The 22,568-nt window shown below is 46.2% G+C and overlaps 1 protein-coding gene across 1 annotated transcript in view; it reads left to right on the plus strand.

Annotated features, from left to right (window-relative positions):
* The window catches only part of SYCP2L (synaptonemal complex protein 2 like), a 102,100-nt gene that overhangs the window by 17,565 nt on the left and 61,967 nt on the right, over positions 1-22,568 (plus strand). Inside the window, exons 6-10 of the mRNA XM_040432502.1 lie at positions 6,444-6,586; positions 7,142-7,194; positions 7,604-7,649; positions 9,256-9,348; positions 9,527-9,587. Of these exons, the coding sequence (XP_040288436.1) occupies positions 6,444-6,586; positions 7,142-7,194; positions 7,604-7,649; positions 9,256-9,348; positions 9,527-9,587 (396 nt within the window). The remainder of the gene's footprint in view (positions 1-6,443; positions 6,587-7,141; positions 7,195-7,603; positions 7,650-9,255; positions 9,349-9,526; positions 9,588-22,568) is intronic.

The following is a 22,568-nucleotide window of genomic DNA, read 5'->3' on the forward strand; positions in this document are numbered from 1 at the left end:
CCATATCTTACTGTAATGCAGCACATAATAAAATCACACTTGTTTGTTTATTGGTATTGGCTTTGCTTCACATGCCCTCAGAAATGCTCTTATGATTTTCACTCGCTGTTCTCCTCTCCTGGTGAGGCTCTGTGGTGTTTTTTCTCTGGTAACATTGCCTCTCCCCTGTCTGTTTTCACATGCACCAGCACAGCTCTGCTCCCCCTCCCTGCTCTAAGATAACAAAGCCCCTCCCCACATCCTTTTGCATAGCACAGCTATCAGCCACTTGTGTGCTACAACTTGTAATCAGCAGATCTATTTATCACTTTCTATTCTGTAAAGTCCATTATTTGTAGATAGCAATAGATATTTCTGCTGATAACATTAGTGCAGCATTCTACAGTCACAACCATGGCATTATAAGCATGATAAAGATATCACTAACAGCTTTCATGTGGTCACAACATGCACTCTGTTCTGCATACAGTATGTATGTATGTGTTTTTTTTTTTTGTCATGAGATGACCGATTTGGTACCATTTGGGGAACATAAGAACTTCTCATAGGTGTCCACAACTTGACTCCATTATGGAAGGATTCATACTTAGCTGGCATGCACAGTTCCTGTCCTGCGCGCACTGGCTCCTATGTATTTTCCAGTCAGCAGCTTGTTTACTTCCTCTGACATGGGCGTGATCATCTGTTCCTCTGCAGCCAATGACTGGCTTCAGCAGTGGCTTGCCCACAAGAGACGCATCTCAGCTGAAGCCAATTATTGGCTGCAGTGGAGAAGATGATCGTGCCCATGCTGGAAAGAAAGTAAACCAGCAGTGGACCAGAAGATGGACACTTGGGAAGCCGGCACGCAGGACCAAAGTGGCAGCAAGTAGGTAAGTATGATTCTTTCCATAGTAGCAGCAGGCTGTGGGCACTTAAAGGGGTTCTCCGGGAATTTAGAAAATGAAAATACTTAAATATTACTTTATTGTAAATATATTCCCATATACCTTTCACTAGTTATAATGGTTCATTTTGTTTAGGGAGCAATCATTAGGAGAAACAAAATGGCCGCTGTCCAATTAATAAACACAAAACCTGTCCTAATCATACAGGAGGACAAGTTGCTTCCGAGCACTGAGGTAAAGAGCTGCCTCACCCTCCTCTCCTACTTGTCAGGGGTTATTATCCTGAATACGAATCATAAGAACTTTAACTGAAACTCTGTAGGAATGGAGTTCATGAGGAGACATGAAGTACAGAGAAGACAGACAGGACAGACTGTGGTAATGGAGAATGCATACAAGTGCTGCTGCACATTATCCACATCACCCCCACACTCCTCTCTGTACTTCATGCATCCTCATGAACTCCATTCCTACAGAGATTTAGCTGAAGATCATATTAAACTGTATTCAGGATCATAGAAGATGAGGCATCTTTTTGGCTCCCTGCTCTGAAGTAGCATGTCCTACTGTGTGATTAGGACAGGTTTTCTGTATACTAATAGGACAGCGGCCATTTTATTTCTCCTGATTGCTCCCTAGACAAAACAAGCCATCATAACTGATGAAGGGTATTTGGGAATATATTTATAATAAAGTAATATTTAAGCATTTTCATGGAGAACCCCTTTAAGAGAAGTTACTTCTACCCAGATAACACCTTTAATGCTGTCCTCCTTCTGTCTAGCAGTTCTAAGATAACTGAAGGCATGTCCAGTAGTGAAGTTCCTCCTCTGGTCTTCACTACTGAGCATGTGCAGCTCAGTTTCAGTCATTGTAACTAAGGGCCTTGAAGCAGAATGAAAATAAGGGACCGAAGAGGTGAGAACTGATTTTCTATCACCACTAGAACACCTTGCTTATCACTGTTTTTGGTATAACAGTTGATTAACATTTCTAAAGTTTTGTAAACTAATATGAAAGTTAATAAATCAAATTCGACTCCAGCTCCACAGCCCTGGTAAATTTGCCAGACAGTGGGAGGCCATACCGCTAATCCCTTCCTACCTTTTAAAAAAGTGACTTGAGTGGCATAAAAACATACTTTTTGTACAAATGGTAATTGTGCACAACTTTGTAACACTTTTGCAACCGTTTTTGGATGGAAAGGCTATGATAAATTCCCCCATGGTTTTAAAAATGAGTCTGGTATAGGGAGGTAAGTCCAGGCATCAGAAGCAGAGCAGAACAGAGAAGCTGCACAGTGGATACTTCTTCCTGAAATTCTCGTTTGTTAACTTTTTTTTTTCCCCCCTGAAACACCATAGTTTTCAAGTTCCTCTGTCATGAGGGAACCTTTGGGATTTTATGCTGCAAGTGATCTAAAGCATAACTACCGTACTGGTATGGGGACAGAAAAGTACTCCGTTGTAGCAGTAATCTTTAGACAACAGCTCAGTCACAGGGCAATAAAACTTTCACACTTCTCACCTAGTGTTTACTAACCCTTCTGAAATTAAGGGTTCTGCTTTATATCACTTGTCTTTATGTAACACACTTTTTATATCATTTGTATAGAAATATGGCTCTTCAGATAGTTTTTCACCATGCCCGACGAGACCTCAAATGCTTGCCTATTGTCATCATATTTTCAATTTGTATCTTCAGTAGAATGAATTATATAATTTGAAATGTCTAGTTTAATTACTGTTTCTCGCCCATATTCATTGGGGGACACAGGAACCGTGGGTATAGCTATGTCCTCTAGGAGGCGTTGACACTAGATAAAGCTGTTAGCTCCTCCCCTGGCAGCTATACCCCCTCCAGCCTGGAGAGAGCTTCAATTTTTTTCTAGTGTGAATAGAATAGTGTCCCTTTTTTTTTTTTCTTTCTTTCTTTCCTTTTTCAGGAAACGGTGGTTGCCTAGCCTCCCTGTTATCCCGGGGAGCACGCCAGCGTTGGTCCGCCACGCTGCCTCCTCCCCCCACAAGAAGACAAGGTGGACCAGGGAACCACGGGAGGCAAGAGCACCCATCTCCCACAGACTAGAGCCAAGCGGGCCTCTCACGTTAGGTCAGGTTCCTCACGTGGTAGGCCCTTTCATTGATTCGCTAGTTCCCGCCCCACGATGAGCTCTTCCGCTGTGGGGGGCGGGTTTACTTCCCAAGATCGACGCAAAAAACAGTCCTTTCGGGCACAGCTCTCCTAGCGTCTCAGGCCGCTCGACCTTCTGCGGTTAAGCAGTCCTCAGCCTGAAGGTGCGCCCCCGGGCGCACGTCTCCGACACTTGGGCACTCGAGATTGGATCCTCGGGATACGTGATCGAGTTCCTGTCTCTTCTCCCAGACAGGTTTTTTTCAATCCAGTCTTCCACGGGACCCCGAGCAGGCGGCTGCCTTCTCCCAGGCCATTTAGTCCCTAATGGACCGGGGAGTCATCTCTCCTGTTCCCCCAGCAGAGAGGTTCAAGTGGTTCTAGTTGAACCTTTTTTGTTGTCCCCAAAAAGGAGGGCTCGGTGCGCCCAATCCTGGACCTCAAATGGCTGAACAAGTTCCTCTGTCTCCAGCGGTTTCGGATGGAATCCCTTCGTTGCGTAATTGCTTCTCTGGAACAGGGGGAATTCCTTTCAGCTGTAGATATCCAGGACGCATACCTCCACATCCCCATCGCGTGGTCACCAGCGCTTTCTGAGGTTTGCGATAGGAGACCATCTACCAGTTTGTCGCCCTCCCGTTCGGACTGGCAACTGCCCCTCGGGTGTTCACAAAAATTCTGGCCCCTCTTCTCGCCCTGCTCTGTTCCAGAGGCATCTTCCTTATGCCTTATCTGGACGACATCCTCATCAAGGCTCCCTCTTTTTCGCTCAGGCGTCGAGCAGCGTACGGATCACGCCGGAAGCCCTTGCACGTTTCGGGTGGCTGGTCAATCTGCAGAAGTCATGTCGGACTCCCTCCAGACAACTGGTCTTTCTGGGTATGCTTCTGGACACGGAAGCGGCACAGGTTCGCCTTCCTCCGGACAAGCGACTGCACCGTTCGGTGAGGGTTCTTCAAGATTGCAGGCTTCCATTCATTCGCCTCTGCATGAGGACATTAGGGAAGATGGTCGCCTGTTTCGAGGCGATTCCCTTTGCCCAGTTCCACTCTCGCACGTTCCAGAGAGCTATCCTGGGACAAATCGTCAGAGAGCCTGGACTATCCCATCTGCCTCTCCCCAGGTGCGGTCTTCCCTTTGTTGGTGGCTGTCTGTTCCAGTTCTGGGAAGGTCTTTCCTTCTGATATCCTGGACGGTTGTTACCGACGGCAGTCTGCTGGTTTGGGGAGGAGTGTTCCCTCCCAGGACAGTCCAAGGCACATGGTCTCGGTCGGAGTCCAAGCTCTCGATCAATGTCCTGGAGCTCAGGGCGATTCTTCTATCCCTCTGGCACTGGAACCACCTCCTGAAGGGTCGCCCCATCAGAGTCCAGTTCGAGAACGCCACGGCGGTGGCGTACATCAACCACCAGGGGGGAACACGCAGCCTTGCGGTGATGCAGGAATCTGCCAAGATCTTGCGGAGGCCCATGTATCGGCAATTTCAGAAATCTACATCCCGGGTGTGGAGAACTGGACTGCAGACTTCCTCAGCAGGATGACAATAGATCCGGGCGAGTGGTCCCTCCACCCTGAGGTATTTGAGGCGATCTGTCTACGTTGGGGTCGCCCCGACGTGGACTTGATGGGCTCAATCGGAAACTTTCCACCTTCCTCTCCCGAGCAAGGGATCCGGAAGCTTGCGGCGTGGACGCCCTGATCTCCCCTTGGCAAGGGTTCTCCCTCCTTTACGTGTTTCACCCCCCTTCCCCCTCCTACCCAGGGCTCTACAGAAAATGAGGATTGAGGGCATTCCGACCATCCTTGTCGCGCGTGGTACGCACTACCTCGTTCTACTTCTAGGAGACGTCCCTTGGTCACTACCTCTCAGAGACTACCTTCTTTCGCAGGGAACGGTCTTCCATCAGCATTTAAGGTCTCTTCGTTTGACGGCGTGGCCATTGAAACCGCCATTCTGACCCGCAGAGGGTTTTCTGCGGATGTCATCCGCACTATGATTCAAGCCAGGAAGCCTGCGTCATCCAGGATCTATTACAGGACCTGGAGGTCCTTCCTGGGTTTCTGTGAAAGCTGAAATATTCCACCACTTCGTTTTTTGCTCCCCACGGTCCTGTCCTTTCTTCAGTCAGGGTTGGACCTTGGTCTGGCCCTTAGTTCTTTGAAGGGTCAGGTTTCATTGCTTTCTATTCTTTTCCAGCGCCCTCTGGCCTCCCTGGGGCCTGTAAGGACTTTTCTTCAGGGAGTGGCACATACGGTTCCTCCATACTGTCATCTTTTACCGCCTTGGGATCTGAATTTAGTCCTCTCAGCGCTCCAGGCTTTCCCATTTGAGCCCTTGTGAGAGATTTCTCTCGGACTCCTGTCCTGGAAGGTAGTTTTTCTTGTCGCTATCCCTTCCATCAGACGGGTGTCCGAGTTGGCGGCGCTCTCTTGCAGAGAATCATTCCTGGTTATTCATAGGGACAAAGTGGTTCTCCGGCCCGTCCTTTCTTTTCTTCCGCAGGTGGTCACGGACTTCCATATTAACGAGGAAATTGTTCTTCCCTCACTGTGTCAATCTCCTTCACTCCCTAAGGAAACCATTTGGACGTTGTTAGAGCTCTGAAGATCTATTTAGCAGCCTCTGGTCCCTTCCGCCATACGGACTCCCTTTTTGTCATTCGGGAGGGTCCTCGCAAGGGATTGGTGGCCTCCAAGGTGGCAATCTTGGGGGCGCTCTCAGGGCAGGGTTCCGCCCTTAAATGTCACTGCTCACTCCACCAGAGCGGTGGGCGCATCTTGGGCTCAGAGGAATCGCGCTTCGCCTGCACAGTTGTGTAAGGCAGCTACTTGGTCCTCCTTACACACATTCACAAAATTTTACCAGGTGCATACTTGCGCATTGGCGGACGCTGCCTTGGGCCGCATGGTCTTGCAGGCGTCAGTTTCTTAGATGTCTGCAGGAACACTTGTTTCCATGGGTCTGTGGTATTTTCCCTCCCTGTGGACTGCTTTTGGACGTCCCACGGTTCCTGTGTCCCCCAATGAATATGGGCGAGAAAATTAGATTTTTGTAAAACTTACCAGTAAAATCTCTCTCGCTCATCATTGGGGGACACAGCATCCACCCAGTATTGTTGTTCGACCACAGTTGTGGCAGTTACTGGTTTGAACCCCATTGGTTCTTTTGGCATGGTTGGTGTTCCATGTTTTTTCTTTGGTTGGCTTGCTTCTCCTACTGCTTGTGCACAAACTGAAGCTGTCTCTCCAGGCTGGAGGGAGGTATACCTGCCAGGGGAGGAGCTAACAGCTTTATCTAGTGTCAATGCCTCCTAGAGGACATAGCTATATCCAGAGCGAGAAAGAGATTTTACTAGTAAGTTTTACAAAAATCAATTTTTTTCACATGGAAAATGCATTGTATTTATGTTTCTCTTTTTCAATATAGACTATAACATTCAAGTTACCATTACTGAAGCCCTGTGCAGGATGACAACAAAAAAGTTAAGAGAGAATTTTGCTCAGAAGTGGTTTGAAGATCGTTTCTTTGGTGAAGCCTTCAAAGAAATCAATGATAAGGATTTTGAAACGGTATTTTCCATGTGCTCTGTGACAGTGTTTTTTTTTTATTTTTTTCAATTTTTAATTTTTTTTTAACTGTTATTTTGTTTTTAGTTTTCACTGGCTTTGAAAGCAGATTTTTATAATTTTTCGGTTTAAGTTTTCCAGTCCTTTTTTTTTTATATTGATAACCTATTGTCAGGGTAGGCCACCAATTTCTGATTTGGGGCAATTCAACACCCCGCCCAACCGCCAATCAGCTGTTTTTCCGTCGCTCTGGTGTGATAACTACTCAGCCTCCATCCATTGTATATTTGGACATTGCTGGTTACTGCAGCATTTCTCCCTTTTGAAGTAAGTGGTAGCAGCTCTGCGATAACCAGCTCTGTCCACTACACACATGGATGGAATTACTACAGAACAGCTGATTGTGGTTTTGGTGTTAGAGAGGCCATCAATCTAAATGGACCAAAAAACCTTTCATACCAGTTTTTGAGACTGTCCACCTAAAACATTAAAATGTCTAATATTCTAGTAGTGCAAAAGTTGAACTGTAAACTTATGCCTGATTTGTTTTTTTATAAGGATTGTCGTAAATTTTTGAACTCTGTTAATTCGAGGTTAGAAGAAACCAAAAGGTATGTATATCTCTGTTAACCAGTAGAATAGCCTAAGTAGATTTCAGTGTAGTTGCAGCAAAGCACTATAACAACTTCAGTGTCCAACAGGATTCAAAATGTGGGTTATCCGTTCCGTACTCTTTTGAACAACTTGTATGCTAAATCTAGCAATGGAATTAAATCTAATTCTATAGCGGAGAATTTGTGTGATTTGAATATAGCTATTTATTTTTCAAAGTCCATTGGGATGGCCAAATTGAAGGCACAATGCATCTTGTATTGTTTGTGTACAGCAGGGTGGGTGTGCTCTATGGAAGCTGAGATAAATGAGTCATTTGACAATTTGTGAACATTATTGGACATGAATCAATTTGAATTGTAATATTGTTTCTTCTTTTGATTAGACATAAATCTTGTGTATTTGTAGGGTCCACACGTTTCCATGCATTAGCGTATCAACAGATATGGGTGAGGTAAGCTTTCATTCTATTTCTTTTTCTTCACAGCTTGAGGTAATTGATCAGTTATTGATTGATTATTTGGAGTTTTGACCAGGTTGTGTACATAATTAAGGCTACTTTCACACTAGCGTAATATTTTCCGGTATTGAGATCTGTCATGGGGTCTTAATACCGGAATAAAAAAACGCTTCCGTTTTGTCCCCGTTCATTGTCAATGGGGAAAAAACGTAACTAAACAGAACGAAATGCTCCAAAATGCATTCCGTTCCGTTTTCATACCGGAGAGCACACCGCAGCATGCTGCGGCTTGCTTTCCGTCCTGGGATGCGGAGCAGGACGGATCCGTCATGACTAGGGATTGAATCGACTTTGGATGAAACATCCGAAGTCGATTCGCTTAAAATTTTGTTCTTATACTGTACAGAGCAGGAGCTCCGTACAGTATTAGAATGTATTTGCTCCGATGAGCTGAAGTTATTGCTTCGCGACCTCTCAATAACTTCATAAATTAATTTATACTGTAAAAAATAAAACATTTCCTGAACTCTGGTTCGGTTCCTGTGTAAAATGAACACACAGGGCAGTGTGATGAGTCGACTCCTCTCCAAGCAGCTGTAAAAGTGACTGTCCATCCTAGTCACATTCTAGCACTGGTTGCTGGAGGACATTAATATACCTTTCTTGGAGAACCACCTTCACCCCAGACCATTCTTCAAGTATAAAGTACCTAAGTAAGGTTTTGGTAGGGAAGGACTAAAGTTGTCTGTTTCCACAAGTCCCACACTCCTCCTTAATGCATTTTTGAACTCCTAAGTAGTGTTGAGCGAACTTCTGTTTTAAGTTCAGCGTCTAAAGTTCGGCTTCCGGTTAGCGGAGAATCCCGATATGGATTCCGAATTCCGTTGTGGTCCGTGGTAGCGGAATCAATAATGGCCGATTATTGATTCCGCTACCACGGACCACAACTGAATTCGGAATCCATATCGGGATTCTCCGCTAACCGGAAGCCGAACTTTAGACGCCGAACTTAAAACAGAAGTTCGCTTTACACTACTCCTAAGAGCTCCTTCATATAAGCATGTAGATGGTAATTCATTTTATTTATTTTTTCCATGGCCGTGAAAAATAAATACAATTCGGAGGGAAAAAGTGCAAACAATCGCAGAATATACCAATTGAATTTGCGTGCAAAACCATCAGTTTTTTTTCTTGAACAGATCCTGGCACAGTCTGTATCGCTTATGTAAAAGAGGCCTAATTAGAAGATATCTGGATTGAAAACTGCTAATCAAACCCCAGTACCCCAGTCTTGAAAAATACAATTATTTTATATAAATTAGTTTTGGGATCCAAACTGAAGAATTATGAAGGAAATATTAGTTGTGGTAGCCATCCGTGTTTGCTTGGTAGGATCAGACTTCTAGGATCCCTGCCAGTCAGAACAAGCTTGCTTTCATGGTTTACCTGGCCACAGCATATAGTCTGTATAAGTGGCCATGCCGGGTACTGCAGTGAAGTGCTAATGTACTAATCTTAGAGATCCCCATCAACTTTTAAATGTAAATCTTGTTCTAAACATAACCTTTTGAATGATTTAATTCTGCTTTGTCTATTTTAGCTGACAAAACCTCAGGATGATAAACTTGAACACTTCTGGATTGATTTCAATGTTGGAAGCGATAGTATCTCATTCTACATACACCAAAATAAGGTAAATACATATTGTATGTAGACGGCCTACTTTTCTTGTTTGTACTTGGCACAGCCCCTATATTCCTTGATTTCCAAATTCTTGCCATTCAGAAATATATTGTGGTGTAGTATATGATCTTCTGGCTTACCGGATATGTAATATGCAGAGTATTTAACTCCAAGATTCTTTATTCTAGGATTATCTTTGGGAATCGGTCAGACTTCAAAAGGAATCTCTAAGTGGTTACAGCTTAGAAGGTAGTATTGTGCAATTCTATCACTTGTTGGATACAAACATAATGAAGCCATAATGTAGGATATTTAGAAATGCAAATCTAAGTGAAGGCTCAATAAGACCTGCTAACAGTTAGACAGCACATTACCTAATGTTACAGGCTTATCCAGTCTTTTAAATTAGTGGCCTAAAATTATCTGGCACACTATCTGCCAGCTGATGAGGCTAATTTATTAAGAGGCCTTCACCTTAATCTTAAACCAGATCACTTCTTAACCCCTTCCCGATGTACATGAGCGAATGCGGCTCTCTGCCGGGCCCCTGTTGCATCTGCCGGCATCGCTGTGTGCGGTGATGCCAGCGGATTAACCCTTTCACGTGCGGCGGTCAGCGCTGACCGTTGCACGTGCGGGGTTTACAGAGGGAGGGTGCTCCCTCTGACTCCATTGTTCCCCCCCACGCGCTGCGCTGGCAGGGGGTCGATGGTTGCCATGGCAGCCCCGATGCCTTACACAGGCATCGGAGCTGCCAGCCTACGGAAGCCCCGGAGATTCAGCCTGAGCGCTGGGTCTCCTAGGCAACTGTCAGCATCTCACAGTTCAATTCAGTACAATACAGAATGTATTGTACTGAATTGAAACAGAGATAAAACCCTGAAAAGGTGAAGTCCCAAGTGGGACAAATATAAAAAGTAAAATAAAGTTAAAACATTTTTGTAAAAAATAGGGGGGGGGGGAAGAAAAGCAGACATATTGCATATCACTGCGTTCGTATAGACTGGCTCTCTAAAAATATCACATGATCTAACCCCTCAGGTGAACACTAAAAAAATTAAAATAAAAACTGTGCTAAAAAACATTTTTTTTTGTCACCTTACATCAGTGACAGTCACCTCATCCCACCAGAAAATGAGCCCCTACCTCTCAGACTATGAAGACACTAAAACATGATTATTATTTTTTTTGTTTTAAAAATGCTGTTATTGTGTAAAACTTTAATAAAAAGTATACACGTTCGTTATCGCCGCGTCCGTAATAACCTGCTCTATAAAATATCACGATTTAACCCCTCAGGTGAACACCGTAAAAAAAAAAAAAAAAACTGTCAAAGCAATTTTTTGTCACCTTACTTCACAAATAGTGTAATACCAAGCGATCAAAAATTCATACACTCCAAAATTTTACCAATAAAACTGTCATCTCATGACGCAAAAAATGAGGCTCTACATAAGACAGTCACCCAAAAAAAAAAAACTATGGCTTTCAGAATATGGAGACACTAAAAAAAACTTTTTTTTTTTTAAATGCTTTATGTAAAACGGAAACAAACAACCAAAACAAGTAGTCTTATTTGGTATCGTCGCATCCGTAACAACCTGCTGTATAAAAATACTACATGATCTAACCTGTCAGATGAACATTGTTAATAACAAAAAATTGAAAAGGTGCCAAAAGAGCTATGGCATTCCTTTCCTTCTGCGCCCTGCCGTGTGCCCGTACAGCACATTACGATCACAAATGGGGTGTTTCTGTAATCTACAGAATCAAGGTAGTAAATATTGAGTTTTGTTTGGCTGTTTACCCTTGCTTTGTTACTGGAAAAAATTGATTAAAATGGAAAATCTGCTAAAAAAGTGAAATTCTGAAATTTCATCTCCATTTTCCTTTAATTCTTGTGGAAAACCTAAAGGGTTAACAAAGTTTTTAAAAATCTGTTTTGAATACATTGAGGGGTGTAGTTTCTAAAATGGGGTCATTTTTGATTGGTTTCTATTATGTAAGCCTCACAAAGTGACTTCAGACTTGAACTGGTCCTTGAAAAGTGGGTTTTGGAAACTTTCTGAAAAATTTCAAGATTTGCTTCTAAACTTCTAAGCCTTGTAACATCCCCAAAAAATAAAATGGCATTCTCAAAATGATCCAAACATGAAGTAGACATATGGTGAATGTAAAGTAATAACTATTTTTGGAGGTATTACTGTCTATTATAATAGTAGAGAAATTGAAATTTGGAAATTTGGTATTTTTTTTTAATAAATAAAAATGAAATTTTTTGACTACATTTTACGACTGTCATGAAGTAAAATATGTGACGAGAAAACAATCTCAGAATGGCCTGGATAAGTAAAAGTGTTTTAAAGTTATTACCACATAAAGTGACACATAAGATTTGCTAAAAATGGCCTGGTCCTTAAGATAAAGGCTTGGTCTTGAAGGGGTTAAAGGGAGTCTGTCACCAACCTGACCGGTTTAAAACAGATTGTGTATTTCAGTGGGACACAGACATGATGCAGATGTTACCTGTGTTTAGATTTTTAGATCCTTCAAATCGCCCAAAAAGTAGTTTTTATTATATGCTAATGAGTCATTGCAAGTGCCCAGGGCCAGAGAGTTTACTGCAGGTGCGCAGGTGCCCAGGTCCCCTGCCTTACTCACACCTAACTCCTCCCCTCAGTGTTCTCCGGCCAGCCCTGTGTCTGTGTGACATCTTTTTTCCCTGTAGCCTAAATCCCGTGCCTTCGCACATCATTGTCTTGCCCGCATGAATATATTGGCAAAACTGGGCACAAATTTCACCCCCATCGCTGTTCCAACTTCCTGCAGGTAGAATGACCCAGACCAAACTAAAAATAATTGTCAAGCAGAAATTTGTTGCACTTCAATATAAAAAGGTGCTTTTTTTCTTTGATCTGATCATCTTTTTTCCAAATAATAATTTACAGCTAATATCCCTTTATTTCTCATCCATATCATTAGGGAACACAGGCTTGACCATGGGTATAGCTGGACTTGGTGTCCGCCTCCTAGTGGCAACAAAGGTGTGAGCTCCTCCCTTCAGCTATATCCTTCCTACAGGGACTAAGCTAAATCAGTTTTAGCTTGGTGTGTCTGTAGGAGGCAGACCTCCTCTGCTTTATTTTATTTATTTTTCTTTTTTTTCTTTTCTTCTAGCTGGAGTTTCAGGCAGTCTTAGCTGCCTGCACTCCTACCCAGGAGACGGGAGACCAGGGCCCTTCCCGTTCTCCAGAAGCAAAGGAGGACCAGAGGTTTCTAAAGCCTCTGCATCCCGCCAGCCTTCGAATTACCACGGCCAGCCACCACAAGTCCCCTCTGTTTCCGTTGTAACATCCCTTCCCACACTGAAGATGTTGATTTGGCTGGAGCCAGGAGGGCAGAAGACGCCGGACGGGTAAGTATTCCTGGCCCCAAAGTGCTCCCCTCCTTCCAATATCCTTCCCTTCTCAGGTTACCTGTCCCCCCACAGAGCTGATTCCCTCCAGGCATTTTTTCCGGTCGGGATGGGGGGGGGGGGGGTGCTCTGCAGCTTTAGCACCCTTTTCCAGAGGCCCTTTCCTGTTCTGCGCGTTGTCTCCGGGGTGCCGCCGGGGCCGCTACTAATTGAGGCCCCGGCTTTTTTGTGGCCTTCTAAGTCATCGGCTCCCCATGTGTTCTTATCTCCCGGCCGGCGTCTCCATTCCGCCGGGGCTTTAGCGCTACCTCATTTTTCACGGGGCGGGGGGGAGGCTAGCAGGAGAATCAAGCCTGTGCCAGTGACAGACTCTATTTTGGGGGCAGGGCAAGAGTTCCCCACGCCGTTAGCTGGGGCGAATCTGGGCGCTGTTTTCTGCCTCCGCCCACATCCTGTGTTTAAATGCAGGCCAGTTAAGCACTGTTTCTCCTTCCTACAGGGTTTAACCTACCCCCCCTCATCCTCCTTCCAGTCACTACAGGGTTCTCATTATGTCAGAGCCCAGACCCCAGGCCCCAAAGCAGGCGGTCAGTTCTGTGCTCCATTTTGCTTGTGCGTCGTGTCGCGCAAAATTTCCATCTGCTCAGTCAGATCCCCTCTGCTCTGCGTGCGCTGCTCCACCGTCAAGTGGCACCCAATCGCCTCTACTGCCCAGCTGATGGTAGAGCTGGAGTGGGCGTGTTCCCTGTCAAGGATCGTACAGGACATCTCCAATACCAACAAAGCTATTGTAGAAATATTGGGCTGTTTGTCGGCAAGGCAGTCCTGACCAGTCCGACTCTGGGGATCCTGGGGCTCATTCCCATTGCCGCAATCCCGCTAAACGGACCACACCATCCTCCCTCCCCCCCCCCCCCCCAAAAGGGTGTCTATGTCGAGGGTCTCACTCTGACGTGTCCTACGTGGAAGAGTCATGTTCTGAGGAGAGGTTTTCCGATGAGGATTTTGTCTCTTCTGAGGGTCACTCGTCCAAACTGTCCTCCATGGTGGACAATCTTATTATAGCAGTTGTCGAGACGTTACAGGTTAAGGACCATGCACCCTCATCGGCCAGCTCAGGTTTTTCCTTTAGGAAGTCCTGTTGCTCGCACAAGTGTTTCCCCAACCACGAGGATTTTGATTCCTCTCTTTCCAAGGAGTGGAATTTTCCTGATAGACGTTTTGCCTTGCCGAAACGCTTAAACATTCTTTATCTATTTCCCGAGGATTTGACTAAGAAATGGTTTTCCTCGGCTATAGTGGACCCGCCAGTTTCCCGCTTGGCTAAACATATTGCCTTGCCAATTGCGGATGGGGCTTCTTTCTCTGATGTCAGGGATAAGAAACTGGAAGCTTTTGCAAAATTGTCCTTTGAAGCAGTGGGCTCAGCACTGCAACCGGTGTTTGCCTCTAAATGGGTGAGCAAAGCTACGGGGGAGTGGGCAAATAATTTACGTCTGGGTCTCTCCTCGGGGGTCCCCTCTGGGGAACTGGCCAATATTGCCCTGCAGCTCTCTAATGCCAGTCCGTATATTTGTGAAGCCTCTCTGGACACAGCCAGGCTTGTGGCCCGCTTGTCAGCCCTGTTGGTGGCTATTCGCCTTACCCTATGGCTCTCCTGCTGGGTGGCAGATAATGCTTCAAAGCGGGCCCTGACGGCTCTCCCCTTTACTGGCAGCAGACTTTTTGGTAATCGCCTGGATATCATTTCTGACGCTACAGGTGGAAAGAGCACTCATTTACCACAGAACAGGGTTCGTTTCAACAAGTCAAAAAAGCATAAGCCTCTTTTTCTCCCCTTTTCAGAGTTTTTCCAGCCCCAAGAGGCCAGCCGACAAGTCTGCCCCGGATCAGAAGCGCAAGCCTTCCTTCAAACCTCGCCCTTCCTGGCTTCCCTGCCAACAGGGCTCCAAGTCCTAAATCCCCAAGACCACTTCTGCATGACGTTCAGCTTCTGGCACCCTCTGATCAGGTGGGCGGCCTGCTTCATTTGATGCTTGGGTGAAAGAGGTCATCGCAGGGGGCTACAAGCTGGAATTCAGGTCCTCCCCTCCGTCCTGATTTTTTTCGGTCATCTCCTCCGACCTCTCCCTCTGCTGCAAATTCCTTTTTTCAGGCTATTCACACACTTCTGCAGCAGGGAGTGATTGTCCCGCTTCCTGCGCAAGACCGTTTTCGAGGGTTTTACTCCAATCTCTTTGTGATCCCCAAAAAGGCGGGAACGGTCCATCCCGTTATGGACCTCAAAGCACTCAACCACTTCCTTCGGATCCCCCGCTTCCGGATGGAATCCCTGAGATCGGTCATTGCGTCCATGAAACCGGGGGAGTACCTGTCCTCGATAGACATCAAGGATGCTTATCTTCATGTTCTCCGGTTCGCAGTGGGTCCCTTTCACTTCCAGTTTGTAGCCCTACCGTTCGGCCTGGCCACAGCTCCCAGAGTCTTTACGAAGGTTCTGGCGGTGGTCATGGCCCTAATCCATGCCAGGGGGGTTATGGCGATCCCTTACTTAGACAACATCCTGGTAAAGGGTCCGTCATTCCGGGCGACTGCGGACAGCCTGCGCATAGTCCTGGACACCCTGGAACGCTTCAGATGGTTCCTGAACCGGTGGAAGTCCTGTCTTTATCCATCGCAGCTGGCTAACCTATCTGGGTATGGTGCTAGACACATTTCAGGCCAAGGTACTCTTGCCCTCGGAGAAGTTATCCACGCTCAGTCTTTTAGATTCTTTCCTTGTTGCAGCCCGTCCTCTTCCCATTCGTCACTGCATGCGGGTTCTGGGTCACATGGTCGCTGCCTTCAAAGTAGTTCCCCATGCTCTGTTCCATATCAGAACTCTTCAGCGAGCCATTCTATCCAACTGGGACCGTTCCCCAGCCTCCCTGGATCGGCCCATACGTCTCTCTGCCCCGACCCGCCGGGCCCTCAGGTGGTGGTTGGCTTCCCTAATGCTGACATCCGGCCGCTTATTCCTTCCTCTCCATTGGATGGTGTTGACAATGGACGCAAGCCTCCGGGGTTGGGGGGGAGTGTTGGGAAATCTATCTCTTCAAGGCGTGTGGTCACGTGAGGAGCGCCCCCTCCCAATCAACATTCTGCAGTTGAGAGCGATTCGTCTCTCTGCAGCATTGGACCGGCCATCTCCGGGCACGTCAGGTTCGAGTTTAGTCCGACAACTCCACGGCTGTGGTGGAAACAACTCTGATCCTCAGCTGGGCGGAGAACCATGTTCCGGCGCTGTCGGCAGTTCACATCCCCGGCGTCGACAACTGGATCACAGACTTCCTCAGCAGGAAGTGTCTCGATCCTGGCGAATGGGCTCTTCATCCTCAGGTTTTTCTAGCCATCTGCGAGCGATGGGGTCGGCCAGACGTGGATCTCATTGCCTCTTGCTTCAACCACAAGGTCAAGGACTTAGTTGCGCGGTCCAGGGATCACATGGCCCTGGCGTGCGACGCTCTAGTGATTCTGTGGAGTCAGTTCAAGTTTCCTTACGTGTTCCCGCCTCTTCCTCTCATTCCGCGTCTCCTCGGGAAGATCAGGTCCAAAGGTATGCCCGTCATTTTCGTGGCCCCCGATTGGCCATGCAGAGTGTTTAGTCGCCCTCCTCGCCGACGAACCCTGGCGTCTTCCTCTTCAGGAGGACCGCTTGTCGCAGGGACCGATCTTTCACTCTAATTTAGGGTTGCTACATTTAACAGCATGGCTGTTGAAGCTGCCGTATTAATAGCTCGGGGTTTCTCAGATGCTGTGGTCCAGACCATGATTCGTGCCAGAAAGCCTTAGTCTTCCCGAATCTACCGACGGACGGACCTGGAAGTCCTACTTTTATTTGGTGTGAGTGTCATCAGCTGTCTCCCGTTTGTTTCATGGACTTCGGGCTGGCTCTCAGATCCCTCAAAGGGCAAGTTTCTGCTCTCCTTTCTTTTTCAGCAGAACTTGGCATCGCTTTCTGCAGTTTGGACTTTTCTGCAGGGGGTTGCGCATGCTGTGCTCCCTTTCCGTCCTCTGTTGAATCCCTGGGATCTTAATCTAGTGCTTAACGCTCTCCAGTCTAAACTGTTTGAGCCTTTGCAGCAGGTGTCGCTTCGCTTCCTGTCCTACAAAGTGGCCTTTTTGGTGGCAATCCATTCCATCTGTCGGAACTCACGGCTCTTTCATGTCGGTCGCCTTTCCTGATCCTCCATCAGGACAAAGTAGTCCTTTGCCCTGTTCTGTCCTTCCTTCCAAAGGTTGTGTCGGTATTCCATCTAAATAAATAGATTATTCTCCCTTCATTTTGTCCTGACCTGTCTCCTCCTCGGAAGCAGTCGCTCCACACTCTGGATTTGGTACGAGCCGTTCGCATCTATCTGTCCCAGACGTCATCTTTCCGGTGGATGGATTCGCTGTTCGTGATTCCAGAAGGGCCGAGACGAGGGTTGGCTGCGTCTAAACTTAAATTTCCCGATAGATTAGTTTGGCCATTGTGGAAGCGTACCGAGTCAGTGACCAGGCCCCACCCTTCCAGGTTACTGCTCATTCTGCTCGGGCAGTGGGGGCCTCTTGGGCAGTGTATCATGGGGCTTTGGCCCTTCAGGTACGGTATGCAAGGTGGCTACCTGTTCGTCTTTCCACACTTTTCCAAGTTTTACAGGGTACACACCTTTGCGTCTTCCGATGCTTCTCTGGGGCGTAGGGTTTTGCAGACGGCGGTTCTCTGATTGGCAGGAGGGTTTCTTGTTATGCCCACCCTTGGGACTGCTCTGTAACGTCCCATGGTCAAGCCTGTGTCCCCCAATGATACGGATGAGAAAAGCACGCCTGTGTCCACCCCCCAAAAATCAGTTTTTTGGGGGATGATGATATATAGAGACGTGTCACTAGGTTGATGTCTTCCTCCATTGGCCCTAGACTTTTTAAGATATTAATTACCTGCCCCATATCCTTCAGGTATGATGGTGCAGTCGGAGCATATTTTTGCAAGAAAAATTCTATCCACTCTTAACCTACTTGTTAGGCCGGGTTCACATCACCGTTAAGCATTCTGTTATTTTCCGTTCTAACGGAAAATAACGGAGTCCATAAGACAGAAATCAAAGCAAAAGCCTTTAACCACCTCAGCCCCCATAGCTTAAACACCCTGAAAGACCAGGCCACTTTTTACACTTCTGACCTACACTACTTTCACCGTTTATTGCTCGGTCATGCAACTTACCACCCAAATGAATTTTACCTCCTTTTCTTCTCACTAATAGAGCTTTCATTTGGTGGTATTTCATTGCTGCTGACATTTTGTTATTAATCGAAATTTAACGATTTATTTGCAAAAAAATGAAATTTTTCACTTTCAGTTGTAAAATTTTGCAAAAAAACGAGATCCATATATAAATTTTGCTCTAAATTTATTGTTCTACATGTCTTTGATAAAAAAAAAATGTTTGGGTAAAAAAAAAATGGTTTGTGTAAAAGTTATAGCGTTTACAAACTATGGTACAAAAATGTGAATTTCCGCTTTTTGAAGCAGCTCTGACTTTCTGAGCACCTGTCATGTTTCCTGAGGTTCTACAATGGCCAGACAGTACAAACACCCCACAAATGACCCCATTTCGGAAAGTAGACACCCTAAGGTATTCGCTGATGGGCATAGTGAGTTCATAGAACTTTTTATTTTTTGTCACAAGTTAGCGGAAAATGATGATTTTTTATTTTTATTTTTTCTTACAAAGTCTCATATTCCACTAACTTGTGACAAAAAATAAAAACTTCCATGAACTCACTATGCCCATCAGCGAATACCTTGGGGTGTCTTCTTTCCAAAATGGGGTCACTTGTGGGGTAGTTATACTGCCCTGGCATTCTAGGGGCCCAAATGTGTGGTAAGGAGTTTGAAATCAAATTCTGTAATAAATGGCCGGTGAAATCCGAAAGGTGCTCTTTGGAATGTGGGCCCCTTTGCCCACCTAGGCTGCAAAAAAGTGTCACACATGTGGTATCTCCGTATTCAGGAGAAGTTGGGGAATGTGTTTTGGGGTGTCATTTTACATATACCCATGCTGGGTGAGATAAATATCTTGGTCAAATGCCAACTTTGTATAAAAAAAAAAATGGGAAAAGTTGTCTTTTGCCAAGATATTTCTCTCACCCAGCATGGGTATATGTAAAATGACACCCCAAAACACATTCCCCAACTTCTCCTGAATACGGAGATACCACATGTGTGACACTTTTTTGCAGCCTAGGTGGGCAAAGGGGCCCAAATTCCTTTTAGGAGGGCATTTTTAGACATTTGGATACCAGACTTCTTCTCACGCTTTGGGGCCCCTAAAATGCCAGGGCAGTATAAATACCCCACATGTGACCCCATTTTGAAAAGACGACACCCCAAGGTATTCAATGAGGGGCATGGCGAGTTCATAGAAAAAAATAATTTTTGGCACAAGTTAGCGGAAATTGATTTTTTTGATTTTTTTCTCACAAAGTCTCCCTTTCCGCTAACTTGGGACAAAAATTTCAATCTTTCATGGACTTAATAAGCCCCTCAGCAAATACCTTGGGGTGTCTTCTTTCCAAATTAAGGTCATTTGTGGGGTGTTTGTACTGCCCTGGCATTTGAGGGTCTCCGCAATCATTACATGTATGCCCAGCATTAGGAGTTTCTGCTATTCTCCTTATATTGAGCATACGGGTAATGAGATTTTTTTCCGTTCAGCCTCTGGGCTGAAATTAAAAAATGAACGGCACAGATTTCTTCATTCGCATCGATCAATGTGGATGAAAAAATCTCTGCCAAAAAAAGAAAAAGGAGGGGAAAGGCGTCTGCCAGGACATAGGAGCTCCGCCCAACATCCATACCCACTTAGCTCGTATGCCCTGGCAAACCAGATTTCTCCATTCACATCAATCGATGTGGATGAATAAATCCTTGCCGGGATTTTTTTTTTTATATATATACAAAGTGTTTGCCAAAGTTTATGAACACCGCCACCTCCTCAGCTCATATGCCTCGGCAAACGTATCTTTTACTGCAGAGAAGAAATCTCGTCTTGCAGCGCCGCACACACCGACTTGCGTGTAATCTGACAGCAGCGCAATGCTTCTGTCAGAATGCACATCAGTGCTGCAGCTAGTCGATCGGTTGGTCCACCTGGAAGGTAAAAAAAAAAAAAAAAAAAAGAGGCCGCAACGCCATAAATTTATTAACTTTTGAACCAAACATATAAACTTTTTTTTTACTTTTTTAACTGAACGTTAACTTTTTTACTTACCGGTATTTTTTTTTTGTTTTTTTTTTACCTTTTATAGAACAAACCTCTCTTTCCCCATGGGACAATGTGCAAAGCGCAAATCACCCAAAGATGTGGCGAAGTACGTTATGCACTTTATCCCAGGTGAAAGGAGAGGTTTGCAGCAGCTGTGAGTAAAAGGGCCCTAATAGCCCTGTGTGCCTGTCCTGTGAGATGCAATCCCTATGCTAGGTGTACCTGTGTGTGGTACTTCCGGAAACACTCACCAAAGCATAGGGCAGGGTGGTCAGGACAGAAATAGCGGGTGTCACGCCTTATTCCACTCCTGTTACAGACACGACATCTTTTTCGGGGTGACGGTTGGGTTGAGGTACCAGGAACGACACTGGGGAAATGTCGCTCGTGTAGACGGCTAACTACACTGGTGGATGGGGCCACGGAACCTTCTGGATACAGAAGGTTCTCGATGATCTCTTCCTGGAATTTGAGGAAGGATCCTGTTCTCCCAGCCTTACTGTAGAGAACAAAACTATTGTACAGAGCCAATTGAATCAAATATACAGACACCTTCTTATACCAGCGTCTGGTGCGTCGGGAAACTAAATACGGAGACAACATCTGGTCATTGAAGTCCACCCCTCCCATGAGCAAATTATAGTCGTGGACTGAGAGGGGCTTTTCAATGACACGGGTTGCTCGCTCAATTTGGATTGTCGTGTCTGCGTGAATGGAGGAGAGCATGTAAACGTCACGCTTGTCTCTCCATTTCACCGCGAGCAGTTCTTCGTTACACAAGGCAGCCCTCTCCCCCCTTGCAAGACGGGTGGTAACGAGCCGTTGGGGGAAGCCCACGCGACTAGTTCGCGCGGTGCCACAGGCGCAAATCCGTTCTAGAAACAAATGCCTAAAGAGGGCCACACTTGTGTAGAAATTGTCCACATAAAGATGGTACCCCTTGCCAAATAAGGGTGACACCAAGTCCCAGACTGTCTTCCCACTGCTCCCCAGGTAGTCAGGGCAACCGACCGGCTCCAGGGTCTGATCTTTTCCCTCATAGATCTGAAATTTGTGGGTATAGCCTGTGGCCCTTTCACAGAGCTTATACAATTTGACCCCATACCGGGCACGCTTGCTTGGGATGTATTGTTTGAAGCCAAGGCGCCTGGTAAAATGTATTAGGGACTCGTCTACGCAGATGTTTTGCTCGGGGGTATACAAATCTGCAAATTTCTGGTTGAAGTGGTCTATGAGGGGCCGAATTTTGTGGAGCCGGTCAAAAGCTGGGTGGCCTCTGGGACGGGAGGTGGTGTTGTCACTAAAATGCAGGAAACTGAGGATGGCCTCAAATCGTGCCCTGGACATAGCAGCAGAGAACATGGGCATGTGATGAATCGGGTGCGTGGACCAATATGACCGCAATTCATGCTTTTTAGTTAGACCCATGTTGAGGAGAAGGCCCAGAAAATTTTTAATTTCGGAAACTTGGACTGGTTTCCTGCCACGACTAAGTCCAAGAACTCCGCAGTCAAGAACAGCTCAAAAAATCCCAGGGCCGAACCGATATGAGCTGTCTCAACCCGAACTCCAGACTGGGCGGTGAAAGGGGGAACTACAGGTGCGGCTGAAGTTGGTGACTGCCAATCAGGGTTTGCCAGCACCTCAGGGATTCTAGGGGCTCTACGGGCCTGTCTGTGCGGTGGCTGCGACGGGGTGACTATTGCACGTGCCACCGTACCAGCTTCAACTGCCCTTCTGGTGCTCGCCACATCACCATGTTGTACGGCAGTGCTGGTACTAGGTCCAGGGAGGGCTGCGCTGCTGGTGTATGCCTCACCACGTGATCCGGCAGCGACAGCCCCACTCTGCTGCTCTTGAAGCGGATCCTGCATAACCTGTGGTCTAGCGACATGGGGCCTGGTACGCCTGGTTCTATCAGGGACCTCCACCTCCTCGTCCGAACTTTGGGTCAGAGAGCCACTGCTTTCCACAGGTTCATATTCTGACCCGCTAGATTCGTCAGATGAGGGTTCCCATTCCTTATCCGACTGGGTCTGAATCCTGTAGGCCTCTTCAGAAGAATACCCCCTGTTTGACATTTTGGACTACTAAATTTAGGGGTATTCCCTGAGACTACCCAAGAAAAAAAAGCAAGCCTGTCTGACAAAGGGGAGGCTAGCGAAGTACCGGAGGCCGCTGCGGTTGATAAAAAATATCAAAACTGATTTTTTTATCGCCGCAGTGCGTGTAAAGTGAATGTGCAGTGATCAAAAAATATATATTTTTTGTCACTGTGGTGGGACGGGCGTGGGTGAACGCACGTGTGGGCGACCGATCAGGCCTGATCGGGCAAACACTGCGTTTTGGGTGGAGGGCGAACTAAAGTGACACTAATACTATTATAGATCTGACCGTGATCAGTTTTGATCACTTACAGATACTATAAAAGTACAAATGCTCATTAGCGATACGCTAATCAGCGAATAAGTGACTGCGGTGCGGTGGGGTGGGCGCTAACTGGCGCTAAACTACCTAACCAAGGGGCCT

Source organism: Bufo bufo, chromosome 5 (genome assembly GCF_905171765.1).
Source record: "Bufo bufo chromosome 5, aBufBuf1.1, whole genome shotgun sequence".
Classification (NCBI taxonomy): Eukaryota; Metazoa; Chordata; class Amphibia; order Anura; family Bufonidae; genus Bufo; species Bufo bufo.